Raw genomic sequence first — 17552 nt, 5'->3', positions numbered from 1 at the left:
AATGGATCTAGTCTGTGCCTGGGGGTGTCTGGGGGCCAGTGGCCAGGCCTGCCCTTAGCAGCCGTGTGGCCTGAAGTTTTGCCATCTGAAGGCCCATAAAAACTCCCACCTCATGGGACTGTCATGAGGATTAAATGTGCCTAAACATGGTCAGTGCTCAATAAACATTATTGCTATTATGTCATACTAGAGGCCCGGTGCACAAATTCGTGCATGGGTGGGGTCGGCAGCCTGCCCCCATGGGGGCCAATAGAGGCAGAGGGAGCGGATCGGGGGCGGGGCCCACGAGGGGGAGGGGCCACGGGCAGTTGGGGGGGTGGCGATCAGGCCCCGATTGGCCGGATGCATCAGAGTGACCGGTTGTTCCGGTTGCTTGGCTTTTATATATATAGATTATTATTCCAGTCCTACACTGTTGCTAGCTCTCTGTGACCTGGGGTGAGTATGCCTCCCCCACTGAGCTCCGGGAAACAGAGGGGCATGGTCACCTAGAGCCTCATGAAGCTCTAGGGCTCGAGCCTCACCCCTTACGCCCACCCCCATTCTCCTTCAGCCTCTTTGTGAGGGTTGGGAGTAGCTCTAAATTTATAACTGGGATTGATGTACAAATAGGCTAAGTCCATGTCCTGTGGACCTCAATCATTCCCACACCCTCATCTTAACGCTTGCTCTACCTGCATACTATCTGCTCCATTATTTCTTTAACATTTTTCTTTACATCCACTTACTTCTCTTTCTTTAGATTTATGTTAATAGGAAACTAGCTCTATCTTAAGTAAAAAAATCAGCTTCCCTTGCTGTAAGTACATAGCAACTATAACAATAAAAAATGTTATCGAATTCTAGCAAGGTGCGGGGCCTGGGCTCTACTCTTGGGGTTAAAAGGGGGATTTGCAAGTACCAGAGAGGAGCTGATGACCTAGTAGGCCCCAAACTGCCACTCCCTCTCTGAAAGTCATCTGAACAATTGAAGGGAGCCGGGAAGGGAACTGTGTCTCATGGTGGGATTCTGCATCATCGATAATGATGGGAGTGCATTTTAGACTGTACTAGGCTCCCACCAGCCCTGGTACCAAACCATGACTCTGACAAAGAATTTTAAGAGTTTAAAGGACAAAAACCACCTTCCCGCAGACAAACGCAGAGCATAGCAAGTCACAAAATAGGGCTTGGGAGTCCACAAGACCTGAGAGTGAGTCCCAGCTCCACCAGTAACTTGCTGTGTGTCCTTGGGCAAGTTCCTTCACTTCTCTGTGCCCGGTTTCCTCTGCAAATTTGGGATAACAGCAGCCACTTCATAGAGTTGTTGTGATTAAATAATGCATATAAAGCACTTAGCATATGGCTTTGTCCCCTGGTAGCTTCACTTTAAATACAAGCATTTCCATAGAAGCCAATGTTTTTCTAAAACAATTTAAATAGCTGCATCATTCTACTTAATAAGGTCAAACAATAATTTAATAAATCCTCTATCAATCAATATTTTACTATGTTCCAGTTTTTTATTATTCAAATAAAACTGGACATGGTACATTAAAAAGGAGGGCGGATTTAGCAAATGCTTGGCACATAGCAAGTACTGAGTCATTAGTTGCATTTGTCTAAAGCAAAAGATTAGAAGCAAAACTCATTCATGTCCCGAATAAAATGAATTATTCTTGGAGAGCCCAGGTCATTCAGAAAGGGATGTTAACCTTGAATTCTGATATGGAATCCTGGCCAAAATCCACAATCACCGTCCATTTGTCAACTGACCCATGGAACCTTCTGTTTCTGGGCCCCCATTTATCTCAAGAGGAACTGCCCCTCCCTATTGCTGTGTTTCAGCAACCTTAGCGCTATTCTGGGGCTCCAAAGGGGCGTGGGAAGGAAGGGAAATTTTCCACAATCCTGCCCTGGTGTTCCCAAAAGAGAATAACCTTGAACACTGGGGCACATCTAACCCAGAAGGAAAAGTGTTTCTTGAAGCACAGTGTGGAGACCAAGGGTATCTCTTTGAGCTGCCCTGTTCTCAAGGGCAAGTGTGTCTCTTGGTTGGTGGTTGATGACATCCTATATAATAAAAGCCTAATATGCAAATCAACCAAACAGTGGAACAACCGGTCACTATGACATGCACTGACCACCAGGGGGCAGACACTCAACACAGGAGCTGCCCCCTGGTGGTCAGTGCGCTCCCACAGGGGGAGCACCGCTCAGCCAGAAGCCGCACTCACGGCTGGTGAGTGCAGTGGTGGTGGTGGGAGCCTCTCCGGCCTCCATTGCAGGCAGGTGGTAAGGAGGGAGGGGTCCTGGACTGTGAGAGCCCCAGGCTGTGAGAGACATGTCTGACTGCTGCCGTATATCCGACCCCCCTGGGGATCGGGCCTAAGCCAGCAGGCGGACATCCCCCAAGGGGTCCCAGACTGCAAGAGGGCTCAGGCTGGGCTGAGGGACTCCCCCTCCCCCAGTTAATCAATATTGGTCTATCACCAGACTGGCTTTCCAGGAAGAGCCCGAATAAACTCATCGCCTCAATTATTCCCTGTCCCATATCCTCTGCCCACATGTTCTTGAGGAGGCCAACTACCTCTCTACCTCCAGGTCCGAGAACAGAACAGAGACCTCAGCTACTCAGAGCTTTCCAAACCCTGGCCACAACGAGTAGCTCAGGTATATCAACATCAACCTAGGGCAACCGATAAGAGTCAATGAGACTCCATTGAGGAACTCAAGCAGAGAATCCACTCTGCTCTTTTCTGTTGGACGTAAAGCCAGAGGATGTAAGGGCTGGAGCTGCAGCAGCCATTTTGCTGCCAAGACACTACAGCCTACCTAAAGTCAATGTTGTTGAGAGACCGGGTTCTAGAGACAACCTTTGCACCCCTAGAATTAACTATACCTGAAACCAGTGTCCCTGAACTTTTCAGCGCTACGAGTGAATCATTTTCCTTTTTTTGCTGAAGACAATTTTGGGTCACTTGTAACTGAAAGAGCCCTAATTTATGCAGACACTTTTTAAAAACACCAACAAACCACCTACAGTAATATTCATCTTCATTCTCCTGTTTTGTTTAGGGGGAAGGGACGTTGGGGAATTCAGAGAACAGAAATGTGTCCTGACTGGAGAAGAGCCCCTAGCTGATTCCAGAGGAACCGAGAGCAAGAATCCAGGTCCCCTCGCCAGCCCCCGCCTCAAGGTGTGAAGACTTACATAGCTGCTCCTCTTCATTGAAGCCCATGATGCCCATGGCCTCCAAGGTTTCCTGGAACATCTCATCGTCCTGGGCAGCGGGGATGGGCACATAGCCATTGGAGAGGAACGTGTAGTTGTTGAAGCCCTCCAAAAGCAAGTCACCTGGAAGGAGGGGGAGGTAGGGTGTGGTGAGGAAGGCACACAACTACTTTGAACGGCAGACTGGAATCTGGTAGAGGGTCTGGACCATCACAGTTTCTGTCCCCTTCCTTCTGCATCATCTCATAGACGGCTTCTCCAGTCACCACTGGCCTCCTGCGTTGGGGCAGGTTATGCACTGCCCAGGGTACCCTGAAATTCAGCCTTGGCGCCACCGGCTAAGCCAGGACCCCTGACACGGGGTTGCACTGACCCAGAAGGAGGGACACCTTTATCTCAGTTGCCCAAAGGCACCCTGCCTTCAGGAACACAGGTGTCTGGAAAGCTAGACCACTCTTTAGTCGTCCATTTATTAAATTTTATAAAATAAAATCATATATGCACATGAATTTTTAAAATCAATTACTACCAAAAGGTTGATCATAAAAATGCCATTCTCTGTCCCACCCTCTGTCTCCGACTCTCACCTTACCCCACAATAACTGCTTTTATCTCTTTTAGCTGTTTCTTCTGGTAGTTACCATGATCTCTACATATAATAAGCTTACTGTACGTAATGTGATGTTGCTATATCATATCTAATAGGCTATTTCTGAATATGTCAAAATTAGATATTATCTATTGACATCCTACCATGGTGGATAAAGACTGAGCTCTCTTACACTATCCTCCCTCTCCACCAACTATTTCCAGTTGAATCAGTAGATAAGGTTTCTGTCAGGGGTTGGCAAATCTGGCCTGCTGGTTGTTTTTGTACATAAAGTTTTATTGGAACACAGCCGCTTCTATTCCCGGTCTACTGGCTATGGCTGCTGTCCTACTACAAAGGCAGAGTTCAGTCGCTGTGACAAAACCGTACGGTCTGCAAAGGCTAAAATATTTACTACCTGGCCCTTTAGCAAAAACATTTGCCAACTCCTTGCTTATATGGTTTCATCTATTTAACATCGTTTTCTGTAATGTCATGGTTACATACCTTTGTGCCTCAGCCACCACCCCTTGCTCCCCCCAATTTATAACTGCTTCTTTTTCTTGCTTTTATAACACCCTCCAAGACATCAAGGGTCCTCTTCCAGATCAACCTTTAATTAGGCTGGGAAGGGACGTCAGTGAGACACTTTTATTTTAAAACAGAGGTCTTTCAGGGGTCAAGTCACTTGGAAGCTACTTGATCCACTCAAGGTCAAATTGACCCGACACCAGTTAACTCAAGCCCTTGGATTAACCGAAATGCCTGATTAAAGTCACAAGGAATTTGGGTCTTTGCCAAGACCTCATTATCCGGACTTTGGATACATTTAAAATAATTTATTTTCTCTAAACACCTAACCTCTTGCAAGATCTACCATCAAGAATACACATGGTTCCTGGGAATCTTAGCTGCTAGCCTCACCTTTACCTAATTTCGGGAAGACCAGCAACAGAGCACAAAACTAGAACCCAAGTTACCCAACAACCAAACTGTTGACTTTGGTGCTAAAGAGAAGAAAGGATGTAAACATTTCTCCCTGGGCCACCCCATCGTGTAACTATTAATTTACCTATTTGTGGGTGTATAGCATCCGTTCAGCATGCCCCCTTTAATCCAAAATTCCTCCAGACCATCAAGCATCAAGAAGAAACAATGAATACTGCCCCCTCTAGTGGTGGCATATTGCAATACACCGAATTCTTAACCTAAATAACTAAAGGGGGCCACAAAAATGACGGGAAGTAAAGTTTGTATTGTTTTCCTAAAGTTTTAGTCTTAAACTTATCACTAGAATGTAGACTGTATCATGTACCTATATTTATTCGTATGTTCCTTTTTCAGCGAGGCGATTTATATATTCTTTTAAGAATTAGCAGAGCCGAAACCGGTTTGGCTCAGTGGATGGAGCGTCGGCCTGCGGACTGAAGGGTCCCGGGTTCGATTCCGGTCAAGGGCATGTACCTGGGTTGCGGGCACATCCCCAGTGGGAGATGTGCAGGAGGCAGCTGATCGATGTTTCTCTCTCATCGATGTTTCTAACTCTCTATCTCTCTCCCTTTCTCTCTGTAAAAAATCAATAAAATATATTTTAAAAAAAAAAGAATTAGTAGAAAACTACAGGTCGAGAATGTATCACTTCCCAATGGCAGAAAGCATAAACTTTTTATGGAAAACAATATTTTCCCTACAACAGAGGTCAGCACACCTCCTATTTTTGTAAATAAAGTTTTTCGGGAATACAGCTGTGCCCACTGGTTTATGTATCGCCCTTGGCTGCTTTTCCATTGTGTACACTGGCAGAACCCAGTAGCTGTGACAGAAGCCATGTGGCCTGCAAAAAGCCTAAACAATTTACTATTTAGTCCTTTTCAGAAAGTTTGTGAAACCCTGTGCCCTACAAAGACCACTTCAAAAGTCACTTTCAAAACATACATAATGAAAAGTGCTTTGTCCCACCTCCCCTCCAAATTCCTTAAAACATTGTATCTTATATACTTGCAAGTTTCATCAACTGACAAATATAGCCATTGTCTCTCTCCCTTCCTGGAAGGCACAGATTGTGTCTAATTGAACTCGACGTCTCCAGGTCTAATTGGACTTAATGATCTAATGCCTAATTGGACTGGATGTCTACGTCACATAGTAGGTGTCAGTAAATGAGAACACCTGAACAAAAGCCACACTCACTCTCTGAAAGGAGATGACGAACGATGCAGCTGCCACCCAAAGATACAGTTCTTTCCCTGGAAGGATCTCAGGCTGTTTTAATAGCCGATCAACAGACCCCGGATGATGATGATGGGAAGGGCTGAAACCTCCCAACACGCATCCTTGCCAGTCACTTACTTTTCATCTTCTCCTTGGCTCCAGCAATCATATAGTAAAAGATGTGGAATGTCCTCTCGTCCTTGGCTTGGCGAATCGCCCGCGACTTTTCTAGCAGATCTGGTTTGGGAGGAGTTAAGAATTCTGGGGATACCATGGGTGTGCCCCTTGCAGGAACTCAAACTTCTCCCCCAGTCCCTGTTGCATGAGGTGCTGGAGGGAAAACCTCCAGGACAAGGGAAAGGCTCTCCAGAGGGTTCTGAAGAGCCGTACTGACGGGCCGAGTCAAGCCACCCACCCTGACTCACCCGGGGCCAACCTTCTGGTTCTGGCTCAGGGATCCAAAATGAGACCACTGGGTGCAGCCACAGTCCCCAGCCCAGAGAGACGTGAGGGGAACAGAGGGAAAAGGAACAGCATAAAAAGACAGGAGTCCAAAGACCCCAACAACCATCACCAACTCCTCTTCTATAGAGTGAGCTGTCTTTAGATGCTACAGAGTAAAAATAATTATCCTCTCTATGCTTTAGTAATCTCTGTTCTGTTTTACACGCATTGTCTCATTTAAGCTTCACAAACCCTCCTAGGAAGTAAGTATGAATAATATTTGCATTTTCCACATAAAGAAACTGCAGCGCCAGGAGGAACATCTCCCAGGAGAGGGCACAGCTAGGTGAGGGCCGAAACACCAAGCCAAGGGGCTGGGCTTCACAGAGTGGGTGCCAGCCCTGGCAGGCTGCGTGACCGTGACCCAGAGAACTGGCCTTGGAAGAGAGACTGCAAACCCTGCCAGTTAGTCTAAGGAGAGCTGTCCTGCTATGGCTGGGGTGGGGTTCCGGGTGGGGGTGGGCAGCTGGGCATGGAGACCATTGAGGATGGTGGGGAAGGGCAGATGGGTGGCTGGGCTGTTGTACCAGATGGAATAAAGAGACCACAAGTTGCCTCTCGCGGGCTCTAAGCAAAGGTTAACTAACCATAACATCACAGCCACCACGAATCAGAGGCTCACTTCAGGCCAAGCACCGTGTGAAGGGCCGTGCACGTCATTTATTCAACCACAATTCAAGTACAGCGCCACAGGTAGGAGCTGCCATCATTCCCACTTTACAGGTGGCAAAACTGAGGCTTGGAGAGGTTAAGAGACTCGCCCAAGCCCTGCAGCTCATGTGGCAGAGCTGAGACCTGGACCCAGACCCATGCCATTCCAAAGCCTACCCTGTTATCCAGGGCACCAACTACAACCACAACACTCCCCTGGGCCTTGTCAGTGCCAAACAAACGGTCCACAAGCAGCCATGGAAAGATAGTACCCGTGAGCCCACGCGGCGCCTGTAATGCTGCTAAGTTGATCAGTTACTAAACCCCAGATGTGGTCCCCAAGTCCAGAAACTTCTAACTGGGCTCCACTTCACCACCCAGATTCTCCAGAGATGCTCTGTGCGGCCTGTGCAGCATGACCGTTCCCCTGGGAAAGCTCGATTGCTGCCCGTTTCCTGCCTGTGGGCTGGAGCTGGTCACAGAGCAGCTCTCTAAGAACAAGAGCCCTGGGATTGGCCTTGGACCATGGCTTGATAAGGATGAAGTGAAGTTCACACACTAGCCAAGACTCAGCCAGCCCTTACCCTATCCCTGGCATGGTTCTGAGAGCTTTGCGTAAGTTAATTCACTTTACTCTTCTCACACCTCTAGGGATTGGTATACTATTTCCATCCCCACTTCACTGGTGCCGCACAGAGAAGTTGAATAACTGGCCCAAGGTCACTCAGCTTGGGAGAGGCCAACCCAGAGTCAAATGCCGGCTATTTGGGTTTCAAACCCTGGGCGACCACACCACAATGCCTGCTACTAAGGGAGAAGGCCCCCAGGGTCTGAGGGTTTTGAGGGACGGAACCCTGGGGATGGCGGGGCAGCTCTGGTGCCTTTCTGGGCCCCCTCAGGCGCTGCAGGAGGTTGGCTGGGCGGGGCTCCCACGGGGCCCAGGCTCAGCAAAGGATACACGTCTCAATGTTGGCTCCCACGATGTAACCCGTGACGTCGAAGTTGATGCGGATGAACTTGCCCTGCCGAACGGGAAACACAGGAAATGGTCAGTTCCCCGGCCTCAGCCCCTCACCCATTCCTGCAGGCAAATGGGCAGGGAGATGGCAGGGAGCATTCGAGGGGCAGGGGGGGCCCCACAACCTCAGAGTCTCAGAGGGAACTGGTTGGAAGGAACCACCATCTCTGAGCTGGGATGACCCAGGGCCCACGGAGCCACAGAACTTATAAAACACTTTCACAAGTAGTTTTACTGGGCTCTAGCCATGACCTTCAGCCCGTCACAGCTACCCCCATTTGGAAGGCGGGACAACTGGGGCCCAGAGAGCCGCCCAGTGTCCTAGCGCTCCTAAGGGGGAGAGCCATCAGGAGGAGGCATGCTTTGCCACTTTCACTGGCTGGAGGGCTCCCTCCCCGCTGCCCACCCAGAAATGTGCTGGGTTCTCCACAGGGAATCAGGCCCAAGTTCATCCAGTTGCAAAACAACCTCCTCTGGGGGGCGGGTGAGCGTGGACAGGGACTCCAGCACCGCCTATCCCAGCAGGCCTGCATCGGAGGCTGTTTGGGCAGGTCTGGCCCTGCCCCCCGGCCCTGGAGCTCATCAACTGTCTTAACCGGGAGAACCTGCCCAACCCACCAACCTCTGCCTCAGCTGAACCCCCAAACCACCCCTCCGCCCCAGGCCTTTACCTACTTTCCAAAAGCTGACAAAGGATCGCATCCTTTCCGCCCACCCCGCTGCACATGGTGGGAGGTATTCACCGGGTTGGACACAGCCCCCTGGGTTTGCTCGGGTCTTGGCAAAACCCTCACTCTCCCCATCAGGAGGTAGGACAGTAGGACGACTGGGCGGACCAAAGTCATGGCAGCTGACACAGAAAACCTGCTGGTCCTGGGGGCCACCCCCCTCCCTCCCTCCCAAGAAAGCATGGGCACCGGTGAGCGGAGCACATGTTCGGCATTAACTTCGGATTTGCCCTCACTTATGTCTAGAAACTAACTTTACGCTGGTTTGCGACACACAAATGCAGTGCTTCTCAGTGGAGGCAGCACATCTGCCATGAGGATTGTGGACATCTGGGGGCGTGGCTGATTGGGGTGTCACAGGATGGTGGGGGCCACTCCTTTTAGCAGACGGGGGCCAAGGCTGCTGAGCATCCTGCAACAACCGGGAGAATCCCAGCCAGCAAGCGCTGTCCACGTCCCCTGTGACTTTCCAATGTCCCATCTGACATTCACGGAAGTGAAAAGCCTGTTTGTAATTAGCTGACCTAGAACCTGACCTTGTTTCAGATAAACACACAGACATGTTGAATGCTGTTCGGAGAGAAGCATGTCATCGCCATGCGACCTTCTAGAGCAAACTGTTCGTTGGTTCAGAGCTTTCCCAAGCGTATTTCGGAAAATCCCGTCCCAGGCATCAGTCCCCAGACCACCTCCCCCGGTGGGTCTGCATTTGCAGCCTCCGGGCCCCAGGATCCTGGATGTAAATGCAGGTGTGTGACTGCCCCACTGTGTCTGCTGAGGTCAGTGGTTCTCAAGCTTCTGGCCCTTTAAATACAGTTCCTCATGTTGTGGCCCAACCATAAAATTATTTTTGTTGCTACTTCCTAACTGTAATGTTGCTACTGTTATGAATCGTAATGTAAATATCTGATATGCAGGATGGCCTTAGGCGGCCCCCGTGAAAGGATCGTTCAACCTCCAAAGGGGTCGCGACCCACAGGTTGAGAACCTCTGGCTTAGATCCTCTGGCCTGAGCACTGACAGGCTGGCATGCACAGTTATGAATTGTCTTACTTCTCCTTATAGTAAAGGCATCATGCTGATTTGCTTTCATCTGACGTGGTAGGAAGTTATCTGCAACTCTAATTTTGGGAAAGGAAAGGGGACATTGCAGAGTTATTTATTATAAAAAGTGGGTCTTGAGGCTGACAGGGCTGGGGACCGCCGTGTGAGTGTAGAGGACACGGGTGTGGCAGAGCAGCTCCAGGGGACAGAGCAGAGGTTTCCACCAAGAGGTTTTCCCCCCTCCCAGGCGCGTGACAGCTCAGAGGGGCCCCTGGAAATCAGCAGAGGCCCCCAGTCATGTGATATTGCAATCAGCACGCCCCCAGATTTCCAAAATCCTCAATTTTTCCTCAGAATCCCCACTCGAATGTATCTTTCTGATTCTCCTATGGAAGCCACTCTTTAGCTGGTGCAACAAAATTTTTCTAGGTGTCATCAACCACCCACTTTCAGGGTTCTCCTGTCCCCTTTGCGCTCAGGTGGGAAGTCAGGCCTTTGAAGCCCAGGGAAGTGTGTGCGGGAAGGTGGCGCCACTGCCTTGTTGACTATTGGCTGCCCAACTAGACCACAAGCTTCATGAGGGCTGTAACCACACCTGAATTGTTCACCATGATCCTGTGAGCCTAGTTCAGTGCCTGCTATACAGTAGGTGCTTAACAAAAATAAACTGAGCAAATTAAAAAAAAACCACAAACATTTAACAATGGTATGCATAAAAATACCTACCAGAATGATTGTATGCAGTAGGTGCTTAATAAATGTTTATGAAGCATGTACGTGCCTGGTACCTAGTAGGTACTCAATTCATGTTTTGCCGCATAAATGAACGAGTATTGGATATAAGTGTCCAGCACATACTAGGTGCTCATAAATATTTATAGAATCAGTTATGAATGTCAAATGCCTAGCAAGGTGCCTCGTACAGAAAAGATTCTCAACGAATATTTGTTGAATGAATACTGAATGAAGGAAGGAAGGAGTGGCAGGAGCCCTTGAGGGTTGTAAGGTCACGACGGAACTGAAAACACAGAGCAAAATGTGGCCTGTGCCTCTATACCTTCCACCCCAGGCTCCCCTGCAAACACATACTCGGCTTTCTCGGGCAAGAGATGGCAACACAGGACCCCATCCTTTTCCCGAAACCCACACGGCTTTGCTACTTACGAATCGCGAGGAGTTGTCGTTCTTCACTGTTTTGGCGTTGCCAAAAGCCTCCAGAATCGGGTTTGCTTGCAGAAGCTGCTTTTCCAGCTCTCCCTAAAATTCATTCATATCTAGTTACTGGAGAGAGAGACCCAGGCACTGATAGCTCTACCTTAGATGGATGTTGTCCCCAAACTCAGCTCTTACCCCATAGTTCCTCTCCCTCCTATCTCCTACCCCGTCTGAGAGCCCAGCACTCATGTCCACATTTACTCGAGGGTTTTGGAAGCGACGACTGGCTGAGCTGGTAGCTGGGCCCTGTTCCCTAGGAGGCCACTTTTTCCTAGTGGCCGGCACATGCCTGCAGCATCCAAGCCAATCAGAACTTAGCACCACACAACAGCGGGGATGTCATGTACATCACAGTGCAGGGCGCTCCATGGAGGTGAGCAGCCTGCTCCACTGCCCACGGCACTGCTGCTGCTGTTTAACAAGCAACCATCTTCACGCTAAACCACTCCTGATGGTTTTAGTGCGGTTTTCTAGTAAGTTGCAACGTTTCCTTTTGTGGGACGCGTTTCAGGAAGGCTCCCGGGGAAGATACGTAAGGAATGTGCAAAACCCACCAGAATGCTTCTAACCGACTGCGGAACAAAGCTTCAAAGCAGGTTCCTGAGCTCCATTCAGCAGGTTAAATGCAGCGGAGGCTGGACCAGCCCACCGGCCCTCCGAGGGGCTCTGTGCACAAGGCAGTCACGTGGTTAACCATGGCAGCAAAGGGCCAACGAGGTAAGTGATGCCGGGAAGCGAGGAGCTGCTCCTTGCCTAGCCCCAAACCGTGGTGGCGGCAGCCTGGCCCGGAGGCCTCCCTGTCCAAGCTCTTGTCCAGGTCTCGCTGGGGAGTGGTGGGTGCTGAGGGTTCTCTCCTGGTTCTGTCTGCTGATGTCCCTGTCCCCGCCCCCACCACCACCTTTTTTTTCCAGGGCAGCAGGGCAGGGCGAAAAAGAAGCCGGGGAAGTTCTAAAGGGGGAAAGGGAGGGAGTGCCAGCTTTCTGCTGCTCCTCTGCACACCAGGGCAGCTGTCCCTAAAGGGACACGACAGGAAGCTGCTGTTTATGTGTGTTTATCCATATGCCTCCTCCTCTGCAGCCCCCAAAGGAGGTGAAACCACGGTGTCATCTCTGTGAAACCCCAGCCACTAGTGGGATGAGTGCCCTGGAATCGGGGCTTGTGGAAATTTATGATGAGAGCGATGGGCTTTCCTTGGCTGGTGGGGAGGTCTAAGGGATCACTTTGTCAACATAAACCTGGGATCCCTATACCCACAAAAAAGTCCTTTTCTAGAATGGCAAGTCCAGCTGGTGGGGCCAAAAGGTCCTTCTCAGGAGAGCCCTCAACATGGGGATCTGGTCCAAACCACTCATTTTACGGAGGAGACTAGAGCCCAGAGACAATAAGCATCTTGGTTAAGGTCACGTGGGAGCAGACCCCAACTAGAATCCTGACTCTCCTGATCCATCCGTGACACTGCGGCCCAGGGTCTAACTGAGATGGATTGAGTGTGATCCCCTGCGGGTCTCTTCCAGGCTGAACCCCACATGCCAGCCCCCCCCCCCCAAGCTCTGCGTTAGACATGAGTTTACATACGCAGAGGTCCGAGCAAGACCCGGTTATATGTCGCATAGCTGGGGCCTTACCCTGCCACCAAAGCTAGCGCATCGCAACCGCTAAGACCCCCGTCTCGGGAGCCTTAGTTCAAGCAACCAGCATGCAAGGAGAGAGACACACTGCACACGCATGCACAAAGACACACCAGTGCCAGGGGGCAGGGCTCGGGGAGAAATGTAGGATGATGGCAGGGAGGAGGCATGCCACAGCGGTGCCATTACTGACTGTCAGTCAAGCCAGGGAAGCTTTAGGGCCAGACAATCCTAAAGCCTTCAACCAGACGGGATCGATGTCTCTAGGGCGGTCCAGGCTGGGGTACTAGTGGTGGGCACGTTGGTGGGGAGTGTGGGGGATTCATTCTGAACCGGGGAAACCCATTACGTGTTGGAGGATGACTCTGGGGCTTCCAGTGGGAGCCCTGCAGGTGGCCACCGCACCCCCACACCCCGCGCTGGCATCGGACGCCCGCAGGACAGTATTTGGGTGCGTTTGTTGGTTTGGGTGGTGAGCCTCGGGGGCCTAGCCCGTTCTACCATCAGCTACGGGGCTCAGTGGGTGCAACAGGACCATGCAGATCTAAATACACTCTGTGCCTCCCGTACACACCAGGAAAACACTCCCAGTTACTCACGTAGGCAAGAGATGGGCCTTGCTGCAGTTGAACAATACAGTATAAAACAAACGTCAGTGTTATTTCAGTCACACGTACATCAGGGCTGGAGACATCTGCTTTCAGTCCCCCCAGCGGCCGGCACTCCCCAAGATAACCAGGACAGCAGCAGCTCTTCTGCGATTCTGTTTCTTTCTCTCAGGTTTGCTCACTCCCATGTCTAACAACTTATTGACCCAAACGTTTCAAAGGTTTTGGTAACTGCAGCAGCCGTGGTGGGATCTTTGAGACCGTATCAGATGAGAGACTCTCTGGGCTGTGTTTACACGTGCAGAGAAAGAAGGGCCTAGCACCCAGCAGGCACTGGATAAAGATCCATTGTTATTATTAAAAGAACTAGAGGCCCAGTGCATGAAAATCCGTGTACTGGGGGGGGGAGGGGTCCCTCAGCCCAGCCTGCACCCTCTTGCAGTCCAGGAGACCATGGGGAGCGGGCCTAAGTCAGCAGTCGGACATCCTTAGCACTGCCACAGAGGCGGGAGAGGCTCCCACCACCACCACCGCTGTACTCTCAGCTGTCAGTCCGGCTTGTGGTTGAGTTCTGCCCCCTGGTGGTCAGTGTGTGTAATAGCAACCAGTTGTTCCTGGTTGTTCTGCTGTTAGGGTCAATTTGCATATTACCCTTTTATTATATAGGATTATTCTTTCTTATTTGTACTGTTCTAGGGGAGAGAAAGGCAGTGGAAGCAGCAGTTAACTGGCCTGCAAACCTTGCAGCTCTCTCTCCCTACACAGCATGCCAGGGATGGCTCAGGGCCTTGGGCATTCTGCGTTTGTTTGTGGGAGGAAGGTTCCTGACGCTAAAACTGGTGTCCTCCCGGATCACCGAGGGCCTCCAGACTGGCTGGTCTCTGTGGCTGCTCCAGGGCCGCCTCTGAGCGCCAGCAGCAGGCCACCCTCAGCCTCCGTGCTGCCATCTCTCCCGTGGGAAAGTCCTTTGTGCCACCCCACGGAGGTCCCCTCCTCTGGGACAGGTGAGGCAGGGCTCAGACAGAGAACAGGAAGAGAAGGATGGGCCCGGGAAGGGATCACTCTAGAAACCTGCTTTTCTCCCAAGCCCTAATCCACTGTGTCACCGTGGGTCATTTGTGGGAGTAGTTGATGCCTCTCTCTCTTTCCCCTGGGTCTGGGAGCTCAGGGACAGAATGACAGCATCTCTCCGACTCATCACCAGAGCACGTTCTGGAACCCAATGGCACACGTCAGAGGCTGCCACTGGCACTGGACCGAAGCCCACATACTGAGTGACACCAATATTCCCAGACCCTGGTGCCCCCATCCGAGACACATGGAGGAATGACACGGGGGCCACACTCTAGGGAGTTTGCAGATCCATATAAAGCAAGCATGTCAAACTCGAAGGCTAACACGGGCCAAATCCATGAGGCATGCGGCCCGTGGGCTAAGAGTTTGACATGTTTGATATAAAGCAATGGTTCCCATTTGGGGACTGCCTCCCAGAGGACACCTGGCAGTGTCTGGAGACAGATTTGGGGGTCATGACTGGGGGAAGGTCGCTACCAGCATCTGGTGGATGGAGGCCAGGGATGCTGCTAACACCTACAGGGCATAAGACGGCCTCACAACAGAGAAATTGTCTGGTGCAGAGTGACAACTGGGCCCCTATGGCGAACCCTGATGGAAAGAAAGCAAGACGCCTCACTGCGCTGGGGAGAGGGCTCCTCTCATTTCACAAAACAGGCCCCTCAGATGATGATACCGGCTGAGGCGAGGCATGTCCCAGACCCGCACGCACCCCTCAGGTGGGACATGACCCCCCGTGAGCTGTCAGGGGCGGGGGCAGTGTAACATGGACCCGGGTGCTCACAACGCCGAGGCCGGCCCTCTGAACAGTGCTTGCCTGTCACTCAGCCAGGCCACAGGCCCGGAGGCCCGTCCGCTAAGGCACAGCACCGGCCAGGCGCTGCCACTCACCGTGATGCTGGTGTCCTTCTTGCCCTTGTGGGAGGAGGCCACCACGGCCAGGTACTGGATGACTTTCTTGGTGTTCTCCGTTTTCCCGGCTCCAGACTCGCCTCTGAAAGACACGGGAGCCGTGAGCCACGGCAGATAACCCCACGCCGTGCTCTGTGGGTACCTTCTGCAGCCCGTGCTCTCTGCCAAATGGGGAAACTGAGGCTCCCCCCGGGGAAGTGACTTGCCCAAGGCCACACGGCTGGTAGAGCACGGGCTAGGCCTCAAACCCTGGACCAACATCCCAATCTACTCCTCCTACAAAGAGGATGCACGAAGGAATTCAGATGAAGAGAGAAAACCGTAGTTTTCCTACCAAGGTCTATACTTAGGTTTATTTGGAATTTTATTTTTAAATAGACTATATTATTTAGAGCAGTTTTAGGTTCAAGGCAAAATTGAATGGAAAGTACACAGAGTTCCCACATCCCCCTGTGTCCCCACATGCACAGCCTCCCCATTATCAACCTCCCACCAGAGTGGTGCATTTGTCTCAGTCGATGAACCCACACTGACACATCATTGTTACCTGAAGTCCATAGTTTTCACATTAGGGCTCGCACAGAATAGTGCCACTACAAATTACCTACTTTTAAGTATCAGTAACTTTGGTAGAGATGGAAAAATTAGTCAAGAGGCAGCTTTCCAGAAGGGACATAAGTATCTCTCAGGGTATCAGGACCTAAGGGAAAAGCTTTAGAAGCTTCCAGAAATAAAAAAGGACTGGTTATGCTATCAGCCACTGAGCAAGTGTAAGCCCCTTCGTCCTCTGAAGAAGCCCACTCTGATCATCTATCAAAGAATAAACCTGGTTGAGGTAATTCATACTAAGGTGTAAATGGCTGATAGGTTTCGATCAGCAGGATGCTGTCTTATCAAGAGTACTCCTAAAATAGGAGGGTAATTTTTTTGTTTGTTTGTTTGTTTTTACCAAGATGGCCTTCTTGAGCCAGCTGCCTGTCTTGGCCACCAGAGATCAAAGCAGTGGGCTTGTTTCATGCAAGAGTTCTAGACCCTGCCTCTGACTCCCACCATTCCCAGTCAGAGGGAAGGACAGGGCCCCAACCCAAGCCTCCTCCTTCTCATCCTCCCCTCTCATTTTCCTGCTTGTTTTTTGTGTTTCTTTCCTTTGCCTAGACACTCTCATTTCCTGAGCTCACTGAATATTCTGAAATGCAGGAGATAATTTTTTTTTTTAAGTCTGGAAAAGAATGTGTCCACTCCAAGGTCGGCTCAAGGTTCTCCGTGCTGAACCCGTGCCACCAGTGCTCGCGCAGTCCCTGCTCTTCTTCCTAATTAGGAAATAAAAAATTAATTTGCTCTGCCAAGGGCCCATTAATAACTTTGCTCATGGTTAAAAAAAGAAGAAAGAAGAAACATGTGCCTTTAATTGCTGGACTCAATCCTACAGGCCCCACAGCCCAGAAATCAAGTGTCTAATTGCCAGGAACAAAGAAACGTCCCGCGCCAGCATTAGCACTGTCCTCTCCCTTCCCAACGGTCTTTATTCCCAGTGGCCACATTATTCCACGGGGCCTCCCATGCTGTAAAATGGGAATGAGAGGTAAAACTCAGTCCAAACAAAAAAAAATTTCTTAATTTTAAGGAGAGAATGGAGTTCGAAGGGGAAATAGAAGCCCTGTGCTAACTGTTTCACATGCATTCCCTCCTTTACCTCCACCTGCCAATCCGAAGATAGGATATATCACTTTCACATTATTACAGAAGAGGAATGCTAGCCCAGAGTGGGTCAGCAATTTGCTGTAGGCCACCCAGCAAGGTCAGGGCTCAGTCAGAATGGAAAGCTGGGGCTCTGGTTCCAACGCATTCAGGACTCTCTCTACCACATCCTAACGAGTTATCCCATGACATAGAACCAACCCTTTAGGAACTGGTTTTCTAGGACAAGCGAAAGGACAGAATGGAATACAGAAAAGACAGAGCAAAGCCCTGAGCCCAGTTCATCAAAGAGTTAGTCATACATTCTGGGTGTTTTCACTTGCCTTAACAGGCTCTTGGAAAACGTAACCAGGGACCAATAAACTAAGCCACTTGGTCATTTACACCTCAGTATGAATTACTTGAATCAGGCTAATGTCAGAACACTTGACACATGTCCCCCCATCCCGAACTGGAGG

At 50.5% G+C, this 17552-nt stretch overlaps 1 protein-coding gene across 1 annotated transcript in view; it reads right to left on the bottom strand.

The window, feature by feature from the left end:
• Nucleotides 1-15954, bottom strand: part of MYH11 (myosin heavy chain 11) — a gene marked incomplete at its 5' end in the record, with an annotated part of 57460 nt that extends 41506 nt beyond the window's left edge. The window contains 6 exons of the mRNA XM_081090278.1: nucleotides 3194-3337; nucleotides 6153-6251; nucleotides 8128-8191; nucleotides 11124-11216; nucleotides 15376-15478; nucleotides 15944-15954. Coding sequence (XP_080946404.1) covers nucleotides 3194-3337; nucleotides 6153-6251; nucleotides 8128-8191; nucleotides 11124-11216; nucleotides 15376-15478; nucleotides 15944-15954 — 514 coding nt within the window. The remainder of the gene's footprint in view (nucleotides 1-3193; nucleotides 3338-6152; nucleotides 6252-8127; nucleotides 8192-11123; nucleotides 11217-15375; nucleotides 15479-15943) is intronic.
• Between the last annotated feature and the right edge of the window lie 1598 nt (nucleotides 15955-17552).

This window comes from Myotis nattereri, assembly GCF_964212035.1.
Source record: "Myotis nattereri genome assembly, chromosome: 4".
NCBI classification, from domain to species: Eukaryota; Metazoa; Chordata; class Mammalia; order Chiroptera; family Vespertilionidae; genus Myotis; species Myotis nattereri.
Note: the sequence above shows the minus strand (reverse complement) of the source record. Positions and strands in the feature narration are given on the sequence as shown.